We start from the raw sequence: 22,450 nt of genomic DNA on the forward strand, positions 1-22,450 counted from the left end.
GTTTTTTATTTAGTTCATATACAACGTAAGGAATCACCTTCATCGAGACAGGAGAGTTCTAAGGAATTAGTGTTTATTTTATCAACTACTTCCGCCGTTAATGGAATTACATGTCACTTACAAAGCGGAAAGGTTAAGATTTTTCTGCACTTACAACCCTTCACGGGTTCGCGTTCGCGACAACAACAAACGCTACAGGGTGCAAGCTTTCGCACGTGGAGGTATTATTAAAATCTTCGTTACATACTGCTGGCCTACAATTGTGAGGGCTAAGTAGGCTTCACGTTCTACTCCTGACTAGACACATTTTGCTTATTTATTGGCAGTGTCGTAAATGGATAATCGCAAACTCGTCAACAATATATTAACAACAGTCTACACGCGACGAAAGTGAGCCGTCATTCCAGTTAAAATGTTGATGGTAATTTGCGGCCAAGTCAGGAACAGGGTTAACTTTTTTCCAGGCCAGAGAGGATGAAAGACTTTATAGAATAGAAAGTGTATTTTACGTTCTTGTTGTTTATAAACCGTCTTGTTACTTCCGAAAAGCGGAGTGGAAATTTGCTTTGGAAAAACCTTCGTACTATTTTGCCTGACAGTGTCCGTAAGTGGGCGCTATGCAGTTGTCAGACGTTATTTTTATTTTAAACGGTTTGTTTTCGGGCAAGTTTGCCCCTTGGAAATGGACCTTTAAGTAGGGTTGCCATACGTCCGGATTTCCCCGGACATGTCCGGAATTTTAGTGTTCAAAATGCATCCGGGGGGAAATGCTAAAATATGCTTAAATGTCCGGAATTTTTTTAAATTATTTGTTGCGTTACGGGTAATATTTTCATTGTTATGTCATAAACAACAATAGAGCGCTCTATTTGGGATACAATGATACATGGATGAGTGGAGCTGGGCTAGTAGCTGAAGGCCTTATATCTTGGTCGATATTGCAAAATTTAGAACATGTCTGAAACGATAAGAGCGTATATTCGCTGAAGAAAATTATTAAGCAGTGAAAGCAGTAGAAAAATAGCGCAACAAGAAGTCTGTTGCAGACCCAATTCACGAGGCCCAATAGCCTAGTGAATTCACGACACTATGTTCAAAAATCCACTCCGGTATACAATCGATAGGCAAAGCATTGCTAGTGTGACGTCATATTGACAGACGATGTGTTCATACTTCATTTTAAAAACCGCTAGTGGGCACTAAAGAGTGTCCGGATTTTAGGCCAAAAAATATGGTAACCCTAGAAGTAAGACCCAACCAATTCAGACAAAACACTTGTTCGCTTTCAAAAGTGGATAGTAAGACTGTAGGTTTTGGAACAAGGAAGTTGAAATTTCATTATAAATATTTTGCGATCTTTAAATTTGGGATAAAATTTCTGGTCGAATACGCTCCAAGCTCCACTTACCGATAATAACTGACCGACATGTGTAAGGTTAATTGGTATGGACCAGAAAGATGAAAGTATTTATTTGATTAACTTTTTTCTCTGCGACATATTTTTGGTTTATCAAGCAAAAGTTTTTATATACAAGTGCTACGTATATACGTATAGCTACATAAATACAGTATTTCCTGAATTGTGCAACAATTTGCGGTTCTGGCTCACTTTCTAAATCTAGTTTGTTTTCTTCAAACGTAATAAATCTTATGGAGGCTTGCGTGGTTTTTGCGTAGCCTGCGTCAAATATGACGTAACAATTAGCTTTATTTAGAAGTTTTTCGCTGAAATGGAAAGCTGAATGCGGCCTAAAAGCAAACTACTTATTTTTTATCTTCACTTTAGAAACTTTCATTAAATATAATAAGAACTTTCTTTGAAAACAGAAATCCGTTGTCTGTGAAGTACTTTGTGTGAAAGAGAGTCAGATTTCCTTGTGTGACGTCATAACGTCACACTACAATATCATACACAAAAAGTGGGGTGGGCATAAACAGCGATCGTACAAGCAAAAAATAGATTGATTGTTGAAGTGTTGTCTTGGAGAAATAAATTGTCACCATTATGAAACCCTATCAAGTATGCTCCTAATTAGCCTATAAGGTTAGGGTTTATGTTTGATATACATTGTTGGAAGGTGTCGAGTAGTTTTTAAACTATTTTGTCCCATACATTTAAAAATAGCTTTTCGACTTTACCGTAGATTTCCAACATAGGGTTAAAACCATTTCCTGTTTTATTCAAACTTCATTTGTCTTTACTTCGTCGTCACATCTTTGTAATATCTCCGTTTGTTCACTGATTTTATGCAAACGTGACTTGGTGTGTGTATTTCGTGTCTTATGATATTTAGAAATATCTGTCTAAGCCCTGTCTGGCTGCTTGTCAATTAATTAGTTGCTATATTTCCTTTTGTACGCTTTTATGTAGTTATATTTTCATAGTTTTAGTCTTGTATCAAATTTTTCGTATGTTTTGCCTTTTTCGATATCAGAAATGTCTCTAACATACTACTGTATAACCTATTGTGCATGCAAAAGTTGATTAAATAGATTTTTCAACCTCAGAACTACTAAAATTTTAGCACTTTTCTTAAAAATGAACTCACTAATATCTAGTTTTAACAAATAGTTCCATTGGTTTGTCAAAATGTGTAAAATGTAAGAAATAAGACGCGATATGGCAACCCTGTCTAGAAGAATTAGTTGGGCAGTGCGCAGTAAGCAAGGCTACCACTCACTGGGGTCGGTTTAAAGTGATTTTGCTGTCGGCTATTCTTTAAAACAGCATAAGGTTTTCAACTTGGTGTTAAAATCACTTCTTACTCTGTGGTAATTTTGCTAATTCTCTGTTCTTTCAGCTTTAGCGAATGCAAACGCGATCTGGTTTGTGTATGTCGCGTAATAATAATTAGAAATATTAGTCAATGTAGTTTTTTATGTCCGTAACTCGATTAATTATACAGCAGAAGCTTCCTATAGTGATTTTGGCAACTACTTTTTCCCGTAACGTTTGCGTCATAATGACCATTAAAAGTCAGTGCACAATAATGTAAGGTTTCTACCACGCAATTGTTTGTTTCAAACTGCGTTAAAAAAGTTTTAATAGAACCTCATTGTTTTTTAGTTTTCAGACAATTAAAAATAAAAGGCCTTTAACAATGAATGAGGTGATATTTTCACGACCAGTGTCACAGCAATTCAATAATTTAATCAGCCAACGATCAACTTTATCTGCCAGAAGTTGACCTCGATATCACGTCTAATTTTTGCAGTAACTCAACTGCTAACATGATTCACTCCAAACACAGGTTTGCTTTTTTATTATTTGGCACGAAACTGTGGTTGTTTCGTCACAATCACATATTGCATACGTAACAGAAGGCAAGGTTTAAAAACACAAAAGGGATGATAAAATACAGTAGTACGCTAACAAACGGTGTACCCAGGGATAAAAACAATTGCACACTTGAAACAAAAAGTTGTGAGAAGAATTAGCACAGGAAGTGATCTAATGACTTCGCGCGATGTACAGTGCACCTTCGTAGACACCCATAAGTATCGCCATATTAGGTACCTGTGAAAAGACAGACAAGTTAGACATCTTATGACCAACCACGGGTAGCCTACACCTAATACTGCACATCGTGGGATGAATAATAACTGTCCGCATTGCCTTACAAAAAGATTTATGACGTAACAGTGTAAGTACATCCGGGTAACGGGTTATTGCGAGCACGATTTCGACATTAGGTGCTGTAAACGTTACTGGCATATTGTAGTCTTGCAAACAATGGCTGTTCATTTGAAATACTGCTGCTAGTCTTACAATTACCTGACGAACGAGTTGAGCCGGTAGACCACCGTATAATCCTCTCAAGCCTTCTTTAGCCGTGATCGCTCTCAACGTTTGGAAGAAACCGTTGTACTTCCGTTTTACTGGTTCCTCGCGTAATCGCGTACGTATCACCTCTGTGATGAAACAGAAGAGTGATTATTATGAATAAAAGAGTATGCAGAAACGGTAACGTGTTTCTCCATTGTTTACTGGTGGTAAAACTTTCCAAAAATGCTCTTACCGTGCGGATAGGCGATGCATGTGGCTGTGCATTTTGCGGCGGAAGAAATCACCATTAAACCAGGAAGTTCCCAGAATGTGCTCATAGAAATATTAACACCGTCGAGGTCAAGGTTATGTTTGCGGATGTAACTTGCCTGCACATGTAGAAATACGTTTTAGACATCTAACTAAGAAAATCTTTCCGTTCTTCGATATGTAAAAACCGGAGACAGCTCGATAATCACAATTACGACCGCATTTTTGAGGCATTTACGATTTAATTACCTTCATTTGTTCGTAAATTGTGAAGTAGAGCACTGTCTCAACAATGCCGGCGTATGACGCTGTCAGGCCGCGGTAGAAACCTTTGAAGCCTTCGGTTGCCCAAACACGCCGCATGCACTCAGCGGTACTCAGTGACGTCTTATTTAATCTGTGATAGAATTTCTCTATTAGCTCACAGCCGCTGTGTAAACATTAGCGGCGAGAATGACCTAAATTTCACGTGACCTACCTTCTATGCAGTTGCTGCTTCGTTTTCAGCACCCACAGGGGACAGGTCGCCGAGGTGCAGACAAGTCCGCCGAACATGGATGAAAGAACGTGCGCTTCGACTGAATTTGGGCGGAATCCGACGTCATTTTGCAGTGTTGCTTTCGCCGTCTCGTACGCGAAGAAAAACAATGCTCTGTGACGTAATATAACAGCGGTTATTACATCATAAAAAGTATTTCGAAATGCCATTAAAATGAAACGAATGGTATGCAATTGCAATACTATGCGTGTGATATTTCAGGTGGGTACGTAACAGAGCGATTGTAAGTTACGCAACAATCAACTAACCTTGACGGCACCACACCCAAAAGACTCGGCCCAAGTCCCTTATAAAATGAACGGAGACCTTCTACTTGCCATATGTATCTGCAATGCAATTCACGTGTAAATAATTCAGTCTATTGAGACCTGTATGTTTAAGCCTCATTCGTGCAATTAACCAGGCCAGTGTTTTGCACAGAGATGTCGAAAACAACGAGTTTAAGTATTTGCGAGGAATTAGACAAAATTACCTCGTGTGTTGAAGAATTGAGTTCTGAAAGAGCAGAGCTGGCTGCAGAACCCCGGTATAATGCGCACGAAGCGAGCTTCGCAGCACCAGACTCCGGAAAATATTTGTCTTGGGTGTGTGTTTGCCCCGGACCGCTACAGTTGACCCGTACGGGCTCAGTTTTCCCGATGCTTGCTGTCTTGTCTTGATGACATCAATAGGGCACGTGACTAGTGTTGAGGCACAGCCGGCCAATCTGAAGATAGTAAATATTTCGTTATGCCGGGTTAAAGGTTAACAAGCGACTGTCTTGTTGACAAAAGATAGTGGAATGCAAACCAAATATTAACCATTGTTGACTGATTTCGCAATACCTTTTTGCGACATAAAGCTTTAAAACCGATAAATATTAACAGATACGTCAGTGTGAGCATGGACGCATTTGCGGTTTCGCGTAGTTGCGTGTTTTCAGCTTTAAGTAATGATACATCGACGAATACGCAAAAAAATACCGTCGGGACATTTTTAAGCAACAATCGTCATTACGTAGAGTTGTAGACGCATTACGACTTACTTCACAAATTACTGACAGTAACCGCAGTATTTATTTTACCGACCAGAAAAATTCCAGTTAAACCCAAAGTAAATGCAACCACAATACAACTAAAAGCCAAAGCTACGTTAAGTGCAGAAATAATCGATTTTAACAACTCAATTTAATAAAATCAACATCTGTAAGTGATTAAGTCAAATAAAGTTAACTTACCCTCCCGCAAATAAATGAAGAAATCTTCCTCTTTTCGCCTCGGGTTTGGCAACTTTTCTTACGTCACTTCCCCTTTCTACAATCTTGCGACTTTCGTATTGTTCATGTTCCATCTGCCATCGGCCGTCGTTTCGATTCGTGAACATTCTTGGAAGGTGTTCTTCGCTTTTGTATTCCGACGCAAAAATTTGTTGCTTATTTGAACTGCAGCTACACGTTGTATTAGCACTGTAACTTGCACTTTTCATATTCAACCAAAGTTAAAACATTTACACGTAATCTCTGTAAAAACGAAAGAAATACACCTATTACTTTATTATTCGACCAAATTAAAGTCACATTTGCGAAAAACGACAATCAATACTTGGTAAAACATTGTTTTATGCAGTTTTCACTTTACATAAAGTGCCAAGTTCATAAGGAAACAAGAAATTGATTGTAGATTTTCACAAACTGAAACACACCGACCTCTCTGTATGTAATGCAATGCGGTATGAGCAGGAATAGCTGATGTGTTTCTCTTATAGCTGTAGTTTTCCACTGCTACATATGAGACTGCCTGTACTTTTCCACTGAGCGATCATCCGCTGACCACGCGCTCGACGCGTGATCATACACGTGAATAATTTTTGATACTTTGCGTCGTTCAGTGCGTGAAATCGTACGCAAAATCACGCATATTTTTTACCAAAATATATTGCAATGCTTAGTCATCAATATTTTAGTAAAAATTTGATTAAAATATTTATAATTTGCAGAAAATTTGCCAATCCTTGCACTCTGCGGCCAAAACATGCAGCTGGCACAACGAGTAACGAGTAAATAAGCAGCTGCCGTTATTTCTTCACTTCACCGCTTTCACGTGACCTGTGACGCAGGTGACGTCGAAATAAACAAGGCGTGCGTTTTGTTTTTTTGAGGTTCGCTCTGCGACTAATAACCCAGCTAGGACCATGTTTACCAGCTGGGGTTGTTTTTGTTGGTTGTTGCTCAATGCTCTTCTCGCTTGTGTGATATGTCGTACTCATGAATCATACCAAGTTGTTTTACCGACGCTTCTTGATGTAAGTTGGACTGGCGTTTCATCATTAGTGGGTTTTAAACCACACTACGTTCTTTCTATCGAAGAATTGTTGCAGCTACTGCACCTTGGACGCTATTAGATTGTTTACGACACAATTACTGCACTTTCTTGAGGTATTAGGCTATTTTAAAAACTGATACAAACTTCAAAGGTTTCTAAAAGTGTCAAAATTGTTTTGAACCTTTTATGTTTGTGATGCTCTATTGTTTATGTGTGGCCGTATTATTGGGCGACGATAGCCAGTAGTTTTCCGTTGAAAGGTGTTTTGTTATAAGTATCTTTGTCTGAACTGTCGTACAAACATGTCTGACACATCGGGTGTTGTCGTAGCATAATTTCAAAATTAGGGAACGTTTTCTTCGCTAATAAACACTTTGATATGACGTGTAAAGCGTTGTATTAGCAACTCAATTTCCCGATTATTGATAAACAATCCTACTCGTTTGCTACTGCGGCATTCTGCAAATTGCAACAGCTCCTGCAAAAATTAGATCGCAGAACTGTTTTTGAACCTTTTTGTGGTAAATTCTTTGTGCTTTTATGTAGTTATTATACAAAAAGTCAGACGTAATTATAAAACTGCGGAAGTTGTCTAATTTAAGTGTTACTTTTGGAACATTAATGGGCGTTGAATAACAATGCTGAAATACTTAAAATTGAAACAAAATTTATAGATTACGTTTCTGAATTGAAACAAGCGGAAGTTTGTTCAAGAAACGATTCCGTTTACTATTTTATGGGTTTGCGTATTATTAATCATCCGTGATTGTGTGGATGTACTTCTAATTATGATCTAAGACTCTAATCTAAGTGAAACTTTTGTCTTTACTGTCAAGTTTGTTCATAAATTACCCCACCGTACCGCTTTTAAATTGCATTTGACCCACTTATGCGCAGTTGAATTCGAGACTTGCTTCATTGGTATTGAAGCCAAAGTCCAAAGTCCTCTTTTATATTTATACATCGGTTCAATTTAAATTTTCCGGGCTCGTGCATAGAAGCGAGTGAATTACGCTACATTGCACATGGCAGCGACCATCCAGCAGCTTAATTGCCGGCTGTTCGTTATTGCTGATCGGTACGCTTCATTTTCTTTTACTGAACCCTAGCCCATGTTGATTTCATCAAAGCAATAAGATCATTAGAGAATGAAACTATTCAAATTACAAAAATACTAATAACTTGTTGATTGTAGTGTAGAAAAAATATGTAAATTTTTTATGAAAATATTCAGGTAACTTTGAATTTATTTCCTTCTTAAAGTTGTTCTGCTGTTGATAGAAATACTAATAAGTAATAATCAATGTTTTTAAGGTATTTTGGGGACCGAAACGGGCTCTCAAGTTTCATACTTTTGCAACTACAGCAGCTGTTGGTCTTCAAAAGTAGCGATTTCTTAACATTTTTTGGCGGGTGCCGAAATCTAATCTTCACAAAACCTGGACTTAAGGAGGCTTATTGTGATCATACAATTGTGGAAAAAATGTCTTCAATTTATCGAGGAAATTCACAGTTTAACACCATAAGTGTAAGGAAAAATCATACACAAAGGAGTTAAGAAACTCTGCTGTTGACCCGACCCATGATTATAAACATTATCTCATATGTTACTTGCACAGTCTGTCGCATCTTGTGCTCTGCAACGTGCGTAAAACTACAGTGGTTTCACTACTGTACTACATTGAAAAATAAAATTTGCAGTTTTGTTGTTTTCTTTACTGAAAACGGTGAAGTCAGAACTTTTGTGTGAAGTTTGCTTTAAAATAATATTTTTCTAAGAAACTCTGTAAAAACTATAACAGAGTTCCATGAAATATACAGCCGAGCTTAAAAACTTGGAAGCAAGTTTACTGCTAGTTTTTTATAAATTTGAGTTCGTCTAGTAGTGATTGTTTCACTTCACCAACATGCTTACACCGTCGTATTACGACGTAAGTTTGTGGATTGCGAACGTGACGTCATCCGTGTGTACGACGTTGAGCACATGGTTATGATTATTGTCACAACCACAATGAACAAACAAGCATGCCTAAAAAAGTCACTTACTCGATCGATGACGAATAGTTTTTATGGTTTTAAAATTATTTGTGAATACTGTTGCGTCATAGGCGGCTTATTTGGTTGATTTTGTAAAACAACAACTTGAATTTCCCGATTGATTTTCAACAATAAATAGTGTAGAATGATACAATTGGTATCATGAGTGTTCTTTAACGCCTGTAAATGTGCAACAAATAAAAGAGAAATCGATCACCACAGCAAGTTGACAACAAGGTAACATCAGCATCTCAACATTAAAAAAACAATCGCGCTATCTGTACATTCTTCTCTGTGTCTTGCGGTTTTCTTCCACCAACTATAGCTAAGCGAAGTAGCTTTTAAACCGGAAATTTGTCGATACTTTTTCATAAATGACTTGGTGGTGCTTCCAAAAGTTTAGTTTAGTCTCATACAGACTCATTGTATTATTTACATTTCATAGCAACCGCTTTTCCACAAATTCGTTAGTGAAAGCATTGCAATAAGGCTTGTACAAGACGGAAATGCGGAAGCAATTAGGCCTACAATGGACGAACGAATTCACATAAAGTGCCGTAAGACAGACCACCGAAGCACGAGACAAAGTGGGATTTCCGCAGTTTAAATCCGTGTTTTCTGTACAACCGGATCGCGTCTTGCTGCGTGACGTTGACCAGAAGAGTGATGCCTCGGAGGTTGCTCTCTTCTTCCTCTTTCATCTTATCGCAGTGATCCAGGAGCTTCATGAGAAGTTTTCCACCGATTCCGGAGCGACGGTGTTTAGCCGATACTGATAACCGCTTAACAAAACGTATATCTGTGTCAAGCTTTGTTCAGGGACCAAGTTCTTCCATTGTGTCGTCATTAAAATCTATTTGTGACGTCAAACTTAAATCGTTTGTCATTATTCGAGGGTTAGTTGGCAACATACCTTTATTTCAAGTGTTTTCAAGTCTGGTCGAAATTTGACTCCTATCGAACCAACTACAGCTGACGTCATTGTATCCATGGCAACCCAGAATCCACCGCCACTATCATTGCAGTAGAAGTCGGTAAAGCGCTTCCATGTGGCAAGTTCCTTCATATCTTCGTCCATGTGTTGGCGCCAGAGATGTTTAGCTTAAATTTATGACGTCATTGGAGGTTATTACTTGTGCATCTTGAGTATTGTTCTTTTCTGGTTAAAATAATGACATACCACAGAACAGACCGAGAAGCTGAAGAAAAAAGTAAACTGCAAACCCGCAAGCAACGTCGGAATATAGCACCCGGGAGAGGGCGCCGGAGAGAATAAACATTGCAGACTAAAAAAAGAAAGAAATTTTGTTTCAACTTCAAAATGTCACGAAGTTTGCTGAGATTAACTGAAAATAAAAATTTTATTTGCTTAAAGGCGCCACCGCGCGGATGATGGAGACAAAATAAAAAAGCGCTGCGACGACGAGTGAAACGTTATTTCAGCACAAAATAAGAGTCTTATGACTACAAAAGATTTAAACGAAAACAAGATGAATAATCCAAACGAAAATACTGCAAATAACTGAAGAATGTTGTTCAATGTTTCAAAGATGAGTTACATTCAACAAAACAACTTTTTAATAAAAACCGTTATAAATATTTTGCAACGAAGCTAAGACCATCAATGCAAAACATTTACCTGGACCTTTATTGACCAGAAGGCAGTGTTCATGTAGACTGATAAATAATGTTCGTATAAGCCTTCGCTGATAACAGATTTTATAACGTTGAAGTCTCCCTGCTGAACGGGCCGGATCAATACATCCATCTTCTTCAAGATAAAACTTAAACAAATCACACAATATCCAAGTTACAAATTTTGTAATTGAACTTAGCTGTTGGCTTTCTCATGCACGTTTGATCTGAACAAGTCTGAGCGAATTGAATTTATTCAGCAAAGCCTACCAACCACGTACAGAAAAATATTTACCGGCGTGAAACTGGTTGCCGGTTCGATGGTTGCTAATAATTCAATACCAAATAAGTAACCACGTGACGGATAACTAAATTCGTATTTTGAATAAGTAACTGGTTAGCAACCAGTAAACCGGTAATCAGCTTCATGTTGGTTGAAATCTTTTGCTCATTTTGAGATTTACATTTCTGAGTGGTGGTGTACGGTACAATATCGTATTGCACTATTGATAAAGAGTGAACTATCAGAATTTCCAGTTTTCAAATACCCATTTCAATAAATTCTTAATCCAGTTTTTAGAACTACACCGTTCGTACAAACGAGTCACGCAATGCGACAGCCAGGTTATGATACACTATTTGAAGGTTTTAAATTTACTGCTTCAACTTAATAGTGTTTAAGCATATATGCATAAACTTCCAAGTTTTAGTTTTGTTTCTTTAAAAATCACATAAGTCACCAACTGTTTAAAGATGTTGGAATGGTATAATGGGATGGGATGGTAGCTCTTTTAACCGTTACCTTGCGTGCCGAGACAAACGCGTAGAAGAGAGTTGGAATTGCGTGAATGTATATTTTAATAGGTTCAGCAGTTGCAAGTGGCAGCACGTGTACTGGTCAAATATTAGTTCTTCACTTTGCCGCAGCTAACTGTACTGAACTAGGCTAGAGCAAAACGTAAGGCTGATCTCCGTGAACTGCATAGCTTAGCATCTACCTTCGTCTTAATACACCAACGGTAAGGGAAGTTATATGGATTAGGCTTAATGAACGCAAGACATTCAACTCAACTTAACTATCACGAATATCAATCATGTTATCCATATTGCTTTTATGGTGCAAAAGTTTAATTGCCACTACATAACGCCTTAATGCCACTGCGTAGTTTTCGAGGCATTGTTGAAAAATTTCTTAACCACTAAATATATTATCGAAAAACTCTTTGTCTTACTTTGCTTTTGCTTTAACTTTTTTGCATTTGCTCTTCTCTTTAAACGGATTTATGTAACATCCAAACCTCCAACTTTGTAAGCGTCATAAGTACCCTGTCGCCATCTCAATGTCTATGATATTCTGTAGAACTCACCAAGTTAGGTCTGGTACAGTTTCATATCTTGATGACGTGATAAGTGGAAAGATCTTGCATTACAAGAGTAAATGTTTTTTATCTGCTGCCTGAGTCTGACTGGAAAGCATGAAAGGGGAATGGAATGGGTCTTATCAAAATACCAAGCTTCGTTTAAGCAGCGTGCTTGCGACTCTAACATCTTCGTTGCTATGCCAACTTGTGATAAATGACACCCCAAATCTAATTGGGTAAAACATGACTAAAAGCTTTTGAAAGATTTTTTTCCAAACCTAAGAGAATTTAATCAATTATTATTTGATTAAATATAAACTTGTTGTTGTGACAAACATAAATAAACATATAACTTAGTACACACATTGTTGCTGGTGTAGCTTAGGTTGTTTTTGCATTTAGGAATACTGATGGAAGTTTTTGTAAGATTTACTGCAATTCGTTTTGCTGAACATAATTTCGCCATAATTAGAACAACGTAAATATTACGTCATCATCATCAAAAATACATCATTAGAATATGCGCATAGAAGCTGAAGTTAGACCTATGCGTTAGAAGCTGGACATAACACATCATATATAAGATGCAATAATCTGTATTAATAAAATAAAAATAAGATTGAATGAGATAAAAAACTGTCCCTTAGCCGTGGCCTAAATACTTCTTGTCAACGATAAAGAGTTTGAAAGAGCTCGACACCAACGCCCAACAGTATTACCATATATGGCCACAAGAAATCGGGATTCGCTGATATACAGATGTATTTCCCATCCACTGATTTACAACATTGGAGATATAAAGTGTCAGCAATCTGTTGCTTTAACATATCGCCTGCTCGTATGATATTCTCTGGATAACCTGACTTTAAATGATGAAGTTTTCGCTTCTGTGTTTAGTGGCCGTGCTAGTTGTCATCAGCACGTTGTCATCATGATTTTTATTGTTATTGACGAAATATAAACGATGCTACTAAAAACATTTAAGTAAATAGCATAACATCCAGTAAAGATTTTTCTGAAAACTTTGCGTAACTGCTGTATTCACAAAATAACTAGAACAAACGGTTCTGTTTATATGATGTTGATGGTTATAATACTGTGATAAATATATCAATTAATGTAATATAAAATTGTGTACTACATAGAATTCTCATCTATGGAATCAATGAAGCATAACACTGCGTGACGTAATCGACTGCTTCCCCTGTGCGTGCATTTTGATTCATTCAGTCTTTTTGGTTTCTACGTTCAACGCCGCAACATGTCTTTGTGCTGTTGCTGTCACAATGTTCTATCTTGATTTATTCGTTCAATGAAACGTCAAATATAATCAGATTATACAGTAGTCATTCCTGTGTCATTATTGCTGAAGTCTATCAAAGTTCACTGTTAAGATATACACAAGGAAACAGACTTTGTAGTGTAAGTGGGTAAACCTTACAGGCTAAGGTACCATATACCACTTTTCGTTACAATACAATAGCACAATCACAAAAAGTTTGTGTCTAGCTTGTCAAGTTAGAAACAATTTGAAAAAATGTTCAGTATTTCTTGCAACATGTTGCACAGGTGGACAGAGACCTATTGACTAAAGTATCTCATCATAGTTCATGAGCAGCAAAGAGTCAAATTCTTTGAATATCACTCATCAAAGTAATCTGCAACAAATAACACTGGTCTACAAATTTCAACTTTTTTTTTCAGGTTTGGGTTTTGACAACTGATTGTAGCTAATTTTGGGGCGCTGAATCCGAAAATGAACTCAGATTTTCTCTATCACATCAAGTTTTCTTTCTATCGGTGTCATTATTTTATGAAATTGACCAATTTTACCCTTTTTACAGTAAAATGTCCAGTAAAATGTTGTAATGATCCGGATATATTTTGTTACATTTGTGGATGCTTCATGTTGAAGTCTCAACAATGCAATATTACCACGTTTGTAAAAAGGGCATATCTTGCTTACTTTAAAGTCAAGTTAGGGGACCAGGACAAAAGCTGGGCTCCTCATAAAGCGTGCAAGACCTGCGTTGAATGTCTGAGAAGTTGGTCGCAAGGAAAAGGTTCACAAATGAAATTTGGAATACCCATGATTTGGCGAGAGCAACGAAATCATGTTGACGATTGTTATTTTTGTCTTGTTAGTGTGAAAGGGTATAACAAAAAGAGTAAACATCGTTTGAAATATCCAAATCTGGATTCGGCATTGCGGCCAGTTCCTCACAGTGATGAAAAGCCACTGCCAGTATTTATATCACTTCCAGAACTACACGAAGAGGCTATTTCTTCTTCAGAAGCATCGTTTAGTGAAGGAGAAAGTGAAATTTTTCAACCAGCACCCGAGGATCTGTCAGACAAGCCTTCCCAGTTTAATCAGATGGAATTAAATGATTTAGTGAGAGATTTGTATTTGCCTAAGCAATCGGCGGAGTTATTGGCATCAAGGCTACAGGAAAGGAAACTTCTCAAAGCTGGTACAAGCGTGACATTTTTTCGCAAACGAGAAGAAGAACTGCTTCCATATTTTGCTTCCCACAATGATTTCGTTTATTGCAACAATATAGAAAGGCTTCTTCTAGAAATGGGATTACCACAGTATGATGCAGACGAATGGAGACTTTTCATTGATAGCTCCAAACGAAGTTTGAAGTGTGTTCTACTTCACAATGGTAACGTGTACGGTTCTATTCCTATAGGACATTCGGTGACAATGAAAGAAGAGTATCAGAACATCAAAACCGTTCTTGAAAAGTTCAAGTACCATGAGCATAGTTGGCTCATCTGTGTAGATTTAAAAATGGTGAACTTTTTGCTGGGGCAACAAAGTGGCTACACCAAATACCCATGTTTCCTATGCTACTGGGACAGCAGGGCCAAGGATCAGCACTGGAAGAAAGAAGAGTGGCCTCCAAGGCTTACCTTGACACCTGGAGACAAAAATATCATACGTGATCAGTTAGTTGATATCAAAAAGATCCTCTTGCCTCCTCTTCACATCAAACTTGGTCTCATGAAACAATATGTAAAAGCTTTGGATCATGAAGGAGAGTGTTTTAAGTATATATGTTATGCTTTTCCTGGTCTCAGTGAAGAGAAAAAAAGAGCTGGGATTTTCAATGGACCACAAATCAGGCAATTGTTAAAGGATGAAAATTTTGTAAAATCAATGTTGCCATTCGAGGCTAGAGCTTGGAATGCTTTCGGTGCTGTTGTGAGAAATTTTTTGGGAAACAGAAAAGCAGAAAATTATAAAGATCTCTTAAGGGAGCTACTGCTTAGTTTTGAAGATTTGGGATGCAGGATGAGCATCAAAGTTCACTACTTGAAGAGCCATGCGGATGAGTTTCCAGAAAACCTTGGGAAAGTTAGTGAAGAACAGGGTGAACGTTTCCACCAGGATATTAAAATTATGGAGGAACGTTATCAAGGTCGGTGGGATTGTCATATGATGGCCGACTATTGCTGGAGTTTGAAAAGAGAAATTCCAGATGCTGCTCATGAAAGAAAGTCCCTCAAAAGAGCATTTTTAAGCTTATAAGTGAAGAGTTCATATTTTATGAAAGCTCTTTTGTTGGCTGTTTCTGAACTCGCCCTGCCCAAGTCCCTTTGAGTCAATCTTTATTTTGGCACTTTGCTATTTCTGTGTGTGTTTTCAGAATTTCTGCACTCCGTTGTCTATGTGCATATTGTGTGAACTGTAGGCTATAATTCAGATAATACCTTGTCACTGTCCTATCGACAGGTTCGTCAGCATAATGTAGCGTTTGATGTTATTATGGTTGCTCTTTTGCGTGACGCGACACCTTATCGAAAGACACTTTATCGAACGACACTTAATCGAACGACACTTTATCGAAAGACACTTAATCGAACGACACCTGATCGAAACGACACCTGATCGAAACGACAGTTGATCGAACGACACTTTATCGAACCGAAAGTTGATCAAACGACACTTTATCGAACCGACAGTTAATCAAAACGACAGTTGATCGAACGACACTTTATCGAACCGACAGTTCAAGCAAGATTTTTGCGTGTTTCTCAAACATTGAAACAATGGGTCATTGTGATGTTCAGCTATCTGTCCATGTTTGTTTGATAAAGTTGGATTTTGTAATTTTTGAGGTATTGTGATATTTATATAATTTTGCTCTCTCTCCGCATTGAAACGTATTACTCATTTACGCACCAATAACTTGACTAACTATTCTTTTTCGTTCTCTTCTCACAGCGGGGGCGCGGCGTAACAAGAAGAATTTATAGAAATGTGTCACTTTTAGAAATACCTAATTTACACTAAATTCACTTTCTTTAGTTTTACAATTATGATGTATACAGGAAGCCAGATGATGTTTCTACTAACCTGTAATAATCTCATCAGTCTACGACGCATAGGTTTCTAGTAATTAACGATTGCAAATGTGTGTGCGGGGTTGGCCACACCTAGCTTTTTTAGTAAACTCGCGAGCCTGGTTAGGATAGGGTTAAAAGATCCACAATTTATCGAAACAACTGACGATATGCACTGTTAAAAGAACGACAATTTATTAAAAGAACCACAATTTATCGAAACAACTGACGATATGCACTGTTAAAAGCACGACAACTGACGAAGTGCACATTTCAATCGCATTCATTTAATTACAAGTTGTGTGCAATTGCTCGAAGATAACTTTTTATGTCCATATTTGTTGAGTCATAATTTTCAACTATGCTCTTCAGCCGTTGGTTGACAGCGTCGTAGCGCTTCTTCCGAGGTGGGCCATCGATTCCAGCACTCAATTGCTCAATTAACATTTCGTTGGAACCTTGTTCCCGCTTAATTTTTTTGACGAGTCTTCGAAGCGTCGGATGGGATAATGAGACACGCTTGCTGAACGCATTGTGCCATCCTTCAATGCTATTATTCGTTCTTGGAAGGTCATCTTGAACCCGGTGGAAAACATTCCAACACCGGATAGGAAATAGAGGTTGACGACGATTCCTGCGACACAATCGTCCAATCCAAGTAGTTTCAAAATAGTCAATGTATTCAGACAAGTGCTGCTCATCGTCGTCACTGAACGTGGCCAGGAAGTCCTCGAACCGTTGTACAACGTCGTCAGGCGGAACGAATGCCAGTGCCTGGAAGCATTTTATGCGAAGGGCGTGCTCTGCATCTTCATTGAACCACCGCTGCAGAGAGAGAGCCTGAATTTTCCGGAAGCTACATTGGCCAAAATGGAAAAGGTAGCCGAGAATTTCTGCCCGAGGGAAGCTGGAAGAAAGAGCATTATATGCTGTATTTTGACCTAACGTAACATTTTGACTTTATCTGACCTAATAACTTCTATACCACACGTCGTACAAAGCTGAAATTTGTTTTGTGCTTGTTTCATAGCATTCTGAGCAGGTAAAAAAAATTGACCATAATGACTTTTGGTTGCCCTACTCATAAATAAATAATAACATATAAATAAATGAATTATTTCCTGTTGATTATGAATTTATATCACAGACTACGGTAACACTTTTTCCCTTCTAGCGGTTAGTCACTTTATTTACTTACCTGATGCCTCATTAATACAATAATTCACACTCACTTCAGTACATTGACTCTGCAATCTCAATCGTACCAATCACAAGAAGCGCAAAATATCTGTATTCACACTTCAACAACACAGCATTAAAGTGACACTTGATGCTGCTTGCTTTGTGAAAGTTTTTCAACATCTGGTGACAAGTCATATGAAGCAAGAACCAGAACATTTTCTAAATAGGCGTCGGAAATGCGTGATCTTAGCTTGCTTTTCGTGAATTTCATTGTTGAAAATATTTGTTCACATGTGTACGTGCTACCAAGCATCGAAGCCATTTATTTTGCGCTGTCGGTCAAGCTGGGACAAAGACTACTTTGAAGAAGCTACTTTGTGTAAAAGTCAGGCAGCGACATGCCCCTTCCTATAAAATTTTGCCTTCAATTCCTTACTCTTTGTATCTATAATGACTAGTCTAGTCTACTGTACAGACAATCTCGTACTTAGCAATTCTCGTGCGTATTCTTGTGATATCTTATTAATATGTGGGCGGGCCGGCCGCCATGCGAAATCGAACACTTTATGATACAAATATAAAATATAGATATAAAATATAAATCGTCAACTTTATGATATATACATCACAATTCATTAATGCACACCATTACAAAGACCGCACATCACAATGGCTCATTGTTTCAATGTTTGAGAAACACGCAAAAATCTTGCTTGAACTGTCGGTTCGATAAAGTGTCGTTCGATCAACTGTCGTTTTGATTAACTGTCGTTCGATAAAGTGTCTTTCGATCAGCTGTCGTTTCGATCAGGTGTCGTTCGATAAAGTGTCTTTCGATAAAGTGTCTTTCGATAAGGTGTCGTAGTACCGCTCTTTTGTATGCCTATTTTTTATTCCAAAACATGAAATTTTAATAAAGACAACGCAAATTTGTGTGAATATAATATAGAATGCTTGTTTGTTAATTAAAGCTAGATTATTGCAGGTAAAACAGTGTTTATTGCATCAGAATTCCTTGTTTTGACAACAAAGGGGGGGCAAAAATTGATTTTTTTCAAAAATTAGGGATATTTCATATCTCAAAAACGTGATGTGATAGAAAAAATCTGAGTTCATTTTCGGATTCAGCGCCCCAAAATTAGCTTAAATGAGTTGTCAAAACCCAAACCTGAAATTTTGTGTAGACCAGTGTAATAGAGTAGGTTATATATGACATCATGCACATGAAAGTAGTATAAGTAAGTGTGTTAGGTTATGATCTTATTTTTTTTTTATTTCTGCGTCACTGTCCTTGACCTTGGATGCTTTGCTTATAGCTGACCGGCGTTTGCCCTTGTCAGCCGAAAGGTAGGCCTATAACCAGAGGTGATCAGAAAGCTCAGTGTAAAGTTCACGGCGCGGTTGAAGAGATCTGGGTCGACCTAAAACACATATGACTGACAGCGGAGCGTTTAGACTGGAATCTGTCAAACAAAAAAGATTCAGTAAAAATATTGTCGTAAATATAAGGCTACAAACTGCAAACTCAACTCAGCTCAACTTTCGATCTCAATAATTTGAGGGTTGGTAGCCACATATACAATCATATCATCGCATTATTGTATTTGGATTTTTATTGCAACATGTTGCACAGATGTAAAGTGACATTATGGTTAACTAGACTACCTCATAGTTTGTGAGTAGCAAGGAATCTGATTCTTTGAAGACCACTCATCAAAGAAATCTGCAATACATAAATAAAAGAGTAGGTTATATATGAAATCATGCATACGTAAGTTATACAAGTAAATTTGTTTAACTGTGACCTTGTTTGTTCTTATTTAATCTTTGATGACCTGGGATGCTTTGCTTTTAGGCGTTCGCATTTGTCAGCCGAAAGGTATAAGGTCACATGACCAGAAAGCTCAGAGTAGAACTCGCGGCGTGGTTAAACAGATCTGGGTCGACCTAAACCATACAATTTATATCCATGTAACTTCTACCAATGCTTCTACCACAATACGTTGCATATTTATAGCACTAAAGACAATTAGAAGAATTTTGAACAAATTTCACAAATTTACATTGCTGACCACTTGATGTTGACAAAGAGTAATTTCGAATACTGTACACTCGGCATTCCATGACTGGACCGGTATCGCCACACGTCATACCCGTGGGAAAAAAAGCGACAGTTTACGAAAATAATAAATTTATAAACTTTTAAATTGTACAAGGAAATTTGTTCAGTTGTGACCTTGCTTGTTCTTGATTGATCTTTGCCTCATTGACCTTAAATTTGATCGTTGATGACTTGGTATGCATTGTTTTTAGCTGATCGGCGTTTGCACTTGTCAGCCGAAAGGTGTAAGAACACATGACCAGAGAAATTAGTGTAGAACTCCCGACCTGGTTAAACAGATCTGGGTCGACCTAGAACATACAAAATAAATCCAAGTAACTTCTAACAATGCTTCTACCACAATACGTTGCATATCTATAGCACTAAAGGCAATTGGAAGAATTTTTGAACAAAACTTCACAAATTTACATTGCTGACCACTTGATATTGACAAAGAGTATATTCAATTTCATTCGGCATTACATGACTCCGCGATATCGCCACACGTCATACCCGTGGGAAAAAAGCGACAGTTTACGAAATGACTGACGGCGAAGTGTTGAGACCGGAATCTGTCAAACTAAAAAATTCAGTAAAAATTGTGGCTTAACATGAATATACGTTAAATTGCAGACTTATCTCAACTCAGCTATGGATTTCAATTATTTGATGGGTTTGGTGGCAATATATACAATCATATTTCTGCGTTATTGTCCTTAACTTTGACTTTTGATGACCTTGTGGATGCTTTGCTCATAGCTGACTGGCGTTCGCACTTGTCAGCCGAAAAGTGATCAGAAAGCTCAGTGTAGAACTCACGGCGTGGTTGAATAAACCTAGATTGCTTTGATACATAATAAATAGATCAATGTAGCTTCTGCCAATGTCGGAAAAGTCCAGTCCTGGTTGAAATTTCTTCAACTCTTCTAAGATCATCGCAGAGAAAATGTTTTTTTCTAACTCCACTGCAAACGGTTTTATGGACCAGACAACTGTGAATCAGAAACAAGCTCGCTGGCGGTAGGTGAAGACACACCTGGTGCATCAGCGGAAGATCTGTTGGATTCATTATAACAGCTGATGTGGATTAAGGACGATGAAGCTCCTTATCATTTTGTGATAGAGATCGTGAATATGTTCCCACGTCTCGTCCCCTGCTAGGAAGCTCTAGGTACTCAGCGTCTGATCTGGTTTCTGCCTGAAACATTCTGATTACTTTTTTAAGTGTCCAGTTAGTCCAGTGCTGCACCTAGAGAAGCATCCATTGTTTCCAGACTAATACGTTTCATTGCATGGATGCCAATGGACCATGTCTCTGGTTACTCTGGGTATCAGATTTGGGGAACTCCATGATATCCAGCATGCCAGGGTTGTCGAATTGTGCTCATCTATGGTCATTGGTCACATGGAAGATAGCAGGCTCACGACCTATACTAAAGCAAAGCAAATTAATATGCGATATGGACCTATGTTAAAATCGGTTTCCGACATTTATGACCATTCAATAGAGGTTTGGTTATTTTTGTTAACTGAGAAGTTGAAGTAAGCTACTGTACAATATATACAGTGATGAATATAAATACAAAAATTAACTAAATTGATGAAATCATGGAAAACATATCACGTCGCGCATGAGTGATCACCACGAAATGAGCGCGCGCGGTATTTGAAAAGTACAAAATGTAGTGTTTGAGACATCATTTGATTTTGTGAATAAATGCACCAGAAATAGTGCAAAGTAAAATTGTTTTGTTTGCGAAGTAAGACAGTTGACACGTAAGTTGACACCACCATTGTTTCCTTCACGGTTTAAGCTTTGCCACTTATCCCGTGCATTAGCGCATGATTAGCAATTAGCACTGTTTTTCGTCCCCACCGCGCCAATGACGAAAAATAATATGATTTATTGAATCTTAACTTTTGTTGCTTTTTGGTGTAAAACTCTGTTTATGTAAAGAATACCCACTTACACCACTGTTGGGTATTACCGACGTGGCGAATGAGTCAAATATTGTTTCGACACTTGCGTAAGTGGCAACTTTATTTTTTCTGGCATTACGTGTGTTTTATTCAGTTGACCTATAATTAATAATCAGGCTACAGTGCTCTTTACAAATGTCCATCATGTAATGTTGACGATTGTGTTTTCTATAGTAAACATCTCGTCAGTGGAAACTGATGTTATTCTGTGGATTCTTCTACAAAAAGAGCACTCTGATGGTGGTAATTGTAAAAACTTTAGACAGATCCTTCCGCAGTTTTAGCAAGATAAGAAGTAAGATCCCCGTCTCAAGGAATTAATTGCTATAATAATATTTTGTCAAACAGATATGCAGAGGCTTCGTGCGCATAAATCAGATATTTCTTGAAATCACCGTAAAACCCAGGCTGGTTCATTTAATCTAAAGCTTGTGATGTTATCAACTCATTGCACATAATAATTTACACACCCTAATAAGCTGACTCACAAAGACAGAAGATTATCGCGTTTCGTGAATATAACAATAGCACCATGTTGAAGCGAGTTTCCTGGTTCAGACACCTGACTTCCTGGCTGAATCGCAAGAAACGGCGCAAATGAGAAGGCAGCAGATTTCTTACGGATATTAAGTAGTTTTGTTATTGCAATTAGAAAATTTGTTTTGAGCAAGCTTGTTACACAGCTACGTTTAATCGTCACCAGGTTTGTCGAAATATTTGAAATATTTCTGGTTAGAGAAACTGTTTTTCTAAAAGTGATAAGTAGAGAAGCAGTGAAATGGAACATTTTCAGGCTTTGATTTCATTAACCCTAACACATTAGCACAACAAAGCTTTCCTGTGAGTTTATCTTTGACAACTGGATCTTTTCAGCAGCTTTCACTATAAGCTACGATATGTCTGCAT

General features: G+C 37.8%; 2 protein-coding genes across 2 annotated transcripts; both read right to left on the reverse strand.

The window, feature by feature from the left end:
* Window positions 1-3,248: 3,248 nt before the first annotated feature.
* LOC143450391 (solute carrier family 25 member 36-A-like) lies at window positions 3,249-6,119 on the reverse strand. Its single transcript, XM_076950910.1, has 8 exons — window positions 5,812-6,119; window positions 5,068-5,301; window positions 4,844-4,921; window positions 4,515-4,688; window positions 4,286-4,433; window positions 4,020-4,155; window positions 3,776-3,912; window positions 3,249-3,517 (listed from the first exon to the last, which is right to left on the reverse strand). Exons 1-8 carry the CDS (start codon window positions 6,057-6,059, stop codon window positions 3,452-3,454), a joined length of 1,221 nt encoding a protein of 406 aa, XP_076807025.1. The 5' UTR covers window positions 6,060-6,119; the 3' UTR covers window positions 3,249-3,451.
* A 3,252-nt stretch (window positions 6,120-9,371) lies between these two features.
* On the reverse strand, window positions 9,372-10,700 carry LOC143449880 (N-acetyltransferase 8-like). Its single transcript, XM_076950209.1, has 5 exons — window positions 10,572-10,700; window positions 10,113-10,218; window positions 9,846-10,033; window positions 9,560-9,714; window positions 9,372-9,456 (listed from the first exon to the last, which is right to left on the reverse strand). Exons 1-5 carry the CDS (start codon window positions 10,698-10,700, stop codon window positions 9,372-9,374), a joined length of 663 nt encoding a protein of 220 aa, XP_076806324.1.
* Window positions 10,701-22,450: the final 11,750 nt, after the last annotated feature.

The sequence above is a fragment of the Clavelina lepadiformis genome, chromosome 3 (assembly GCF_947623445.1).
Source record: "Clavelina lepadiformis chromosome 3, kaClaLepa1.1, whole genome shotgun sequence".
NCBI lineage: Eukaryota > Metazoa > Chordata > Ascidiacea > Aplousobranchia > Clavelinidae > Clavelina > Clavelina lepadiformis.

Coding starts and splice junctions, on each gene's coding strand:
- LOC143450391 (XM_076950910.1), bottom strand. CDS start 6,059: ATGAAAAGTGCAAGTTACAGTGCTAATACAACGTGTAGCTGCAGTTCA. Junction 4,434..4,514: donor AAGCAGCAACTGCATAGAAG/GTAGGTCACGTG, acceptor ATTCTATCACAG/ATTAAATAAGACGTCACTGA. Junction 3,518..3,775: donor CGGCTCAACTCGTTCGTCAG/GTAATTGTAAGA, acceptor GTCTTTTCACAG/GTACCTAATATGGCGATACT.
- LOC143449880 (XM_076950209.1), bottom strand. CDS start 10,700: ATGGATGTATTGATCCGGCCCGTTCAGCAGGGAGACTTCAACGTTATA. Junction 9,715..9,845: donor TGAAAACACTTGAAATAAAG/GTATGTTGCCAA, acceptor CGTTTTGTTAAG/CGGTTATCAGTATCGGCTAA. Junction 9,457..9,559: donor ACGCAGCAAGACGCGATCCG/GTTGTACAGAAA, acceptor CGTCCATTGTAG/GCCTAATTGCTTCCGCATTT.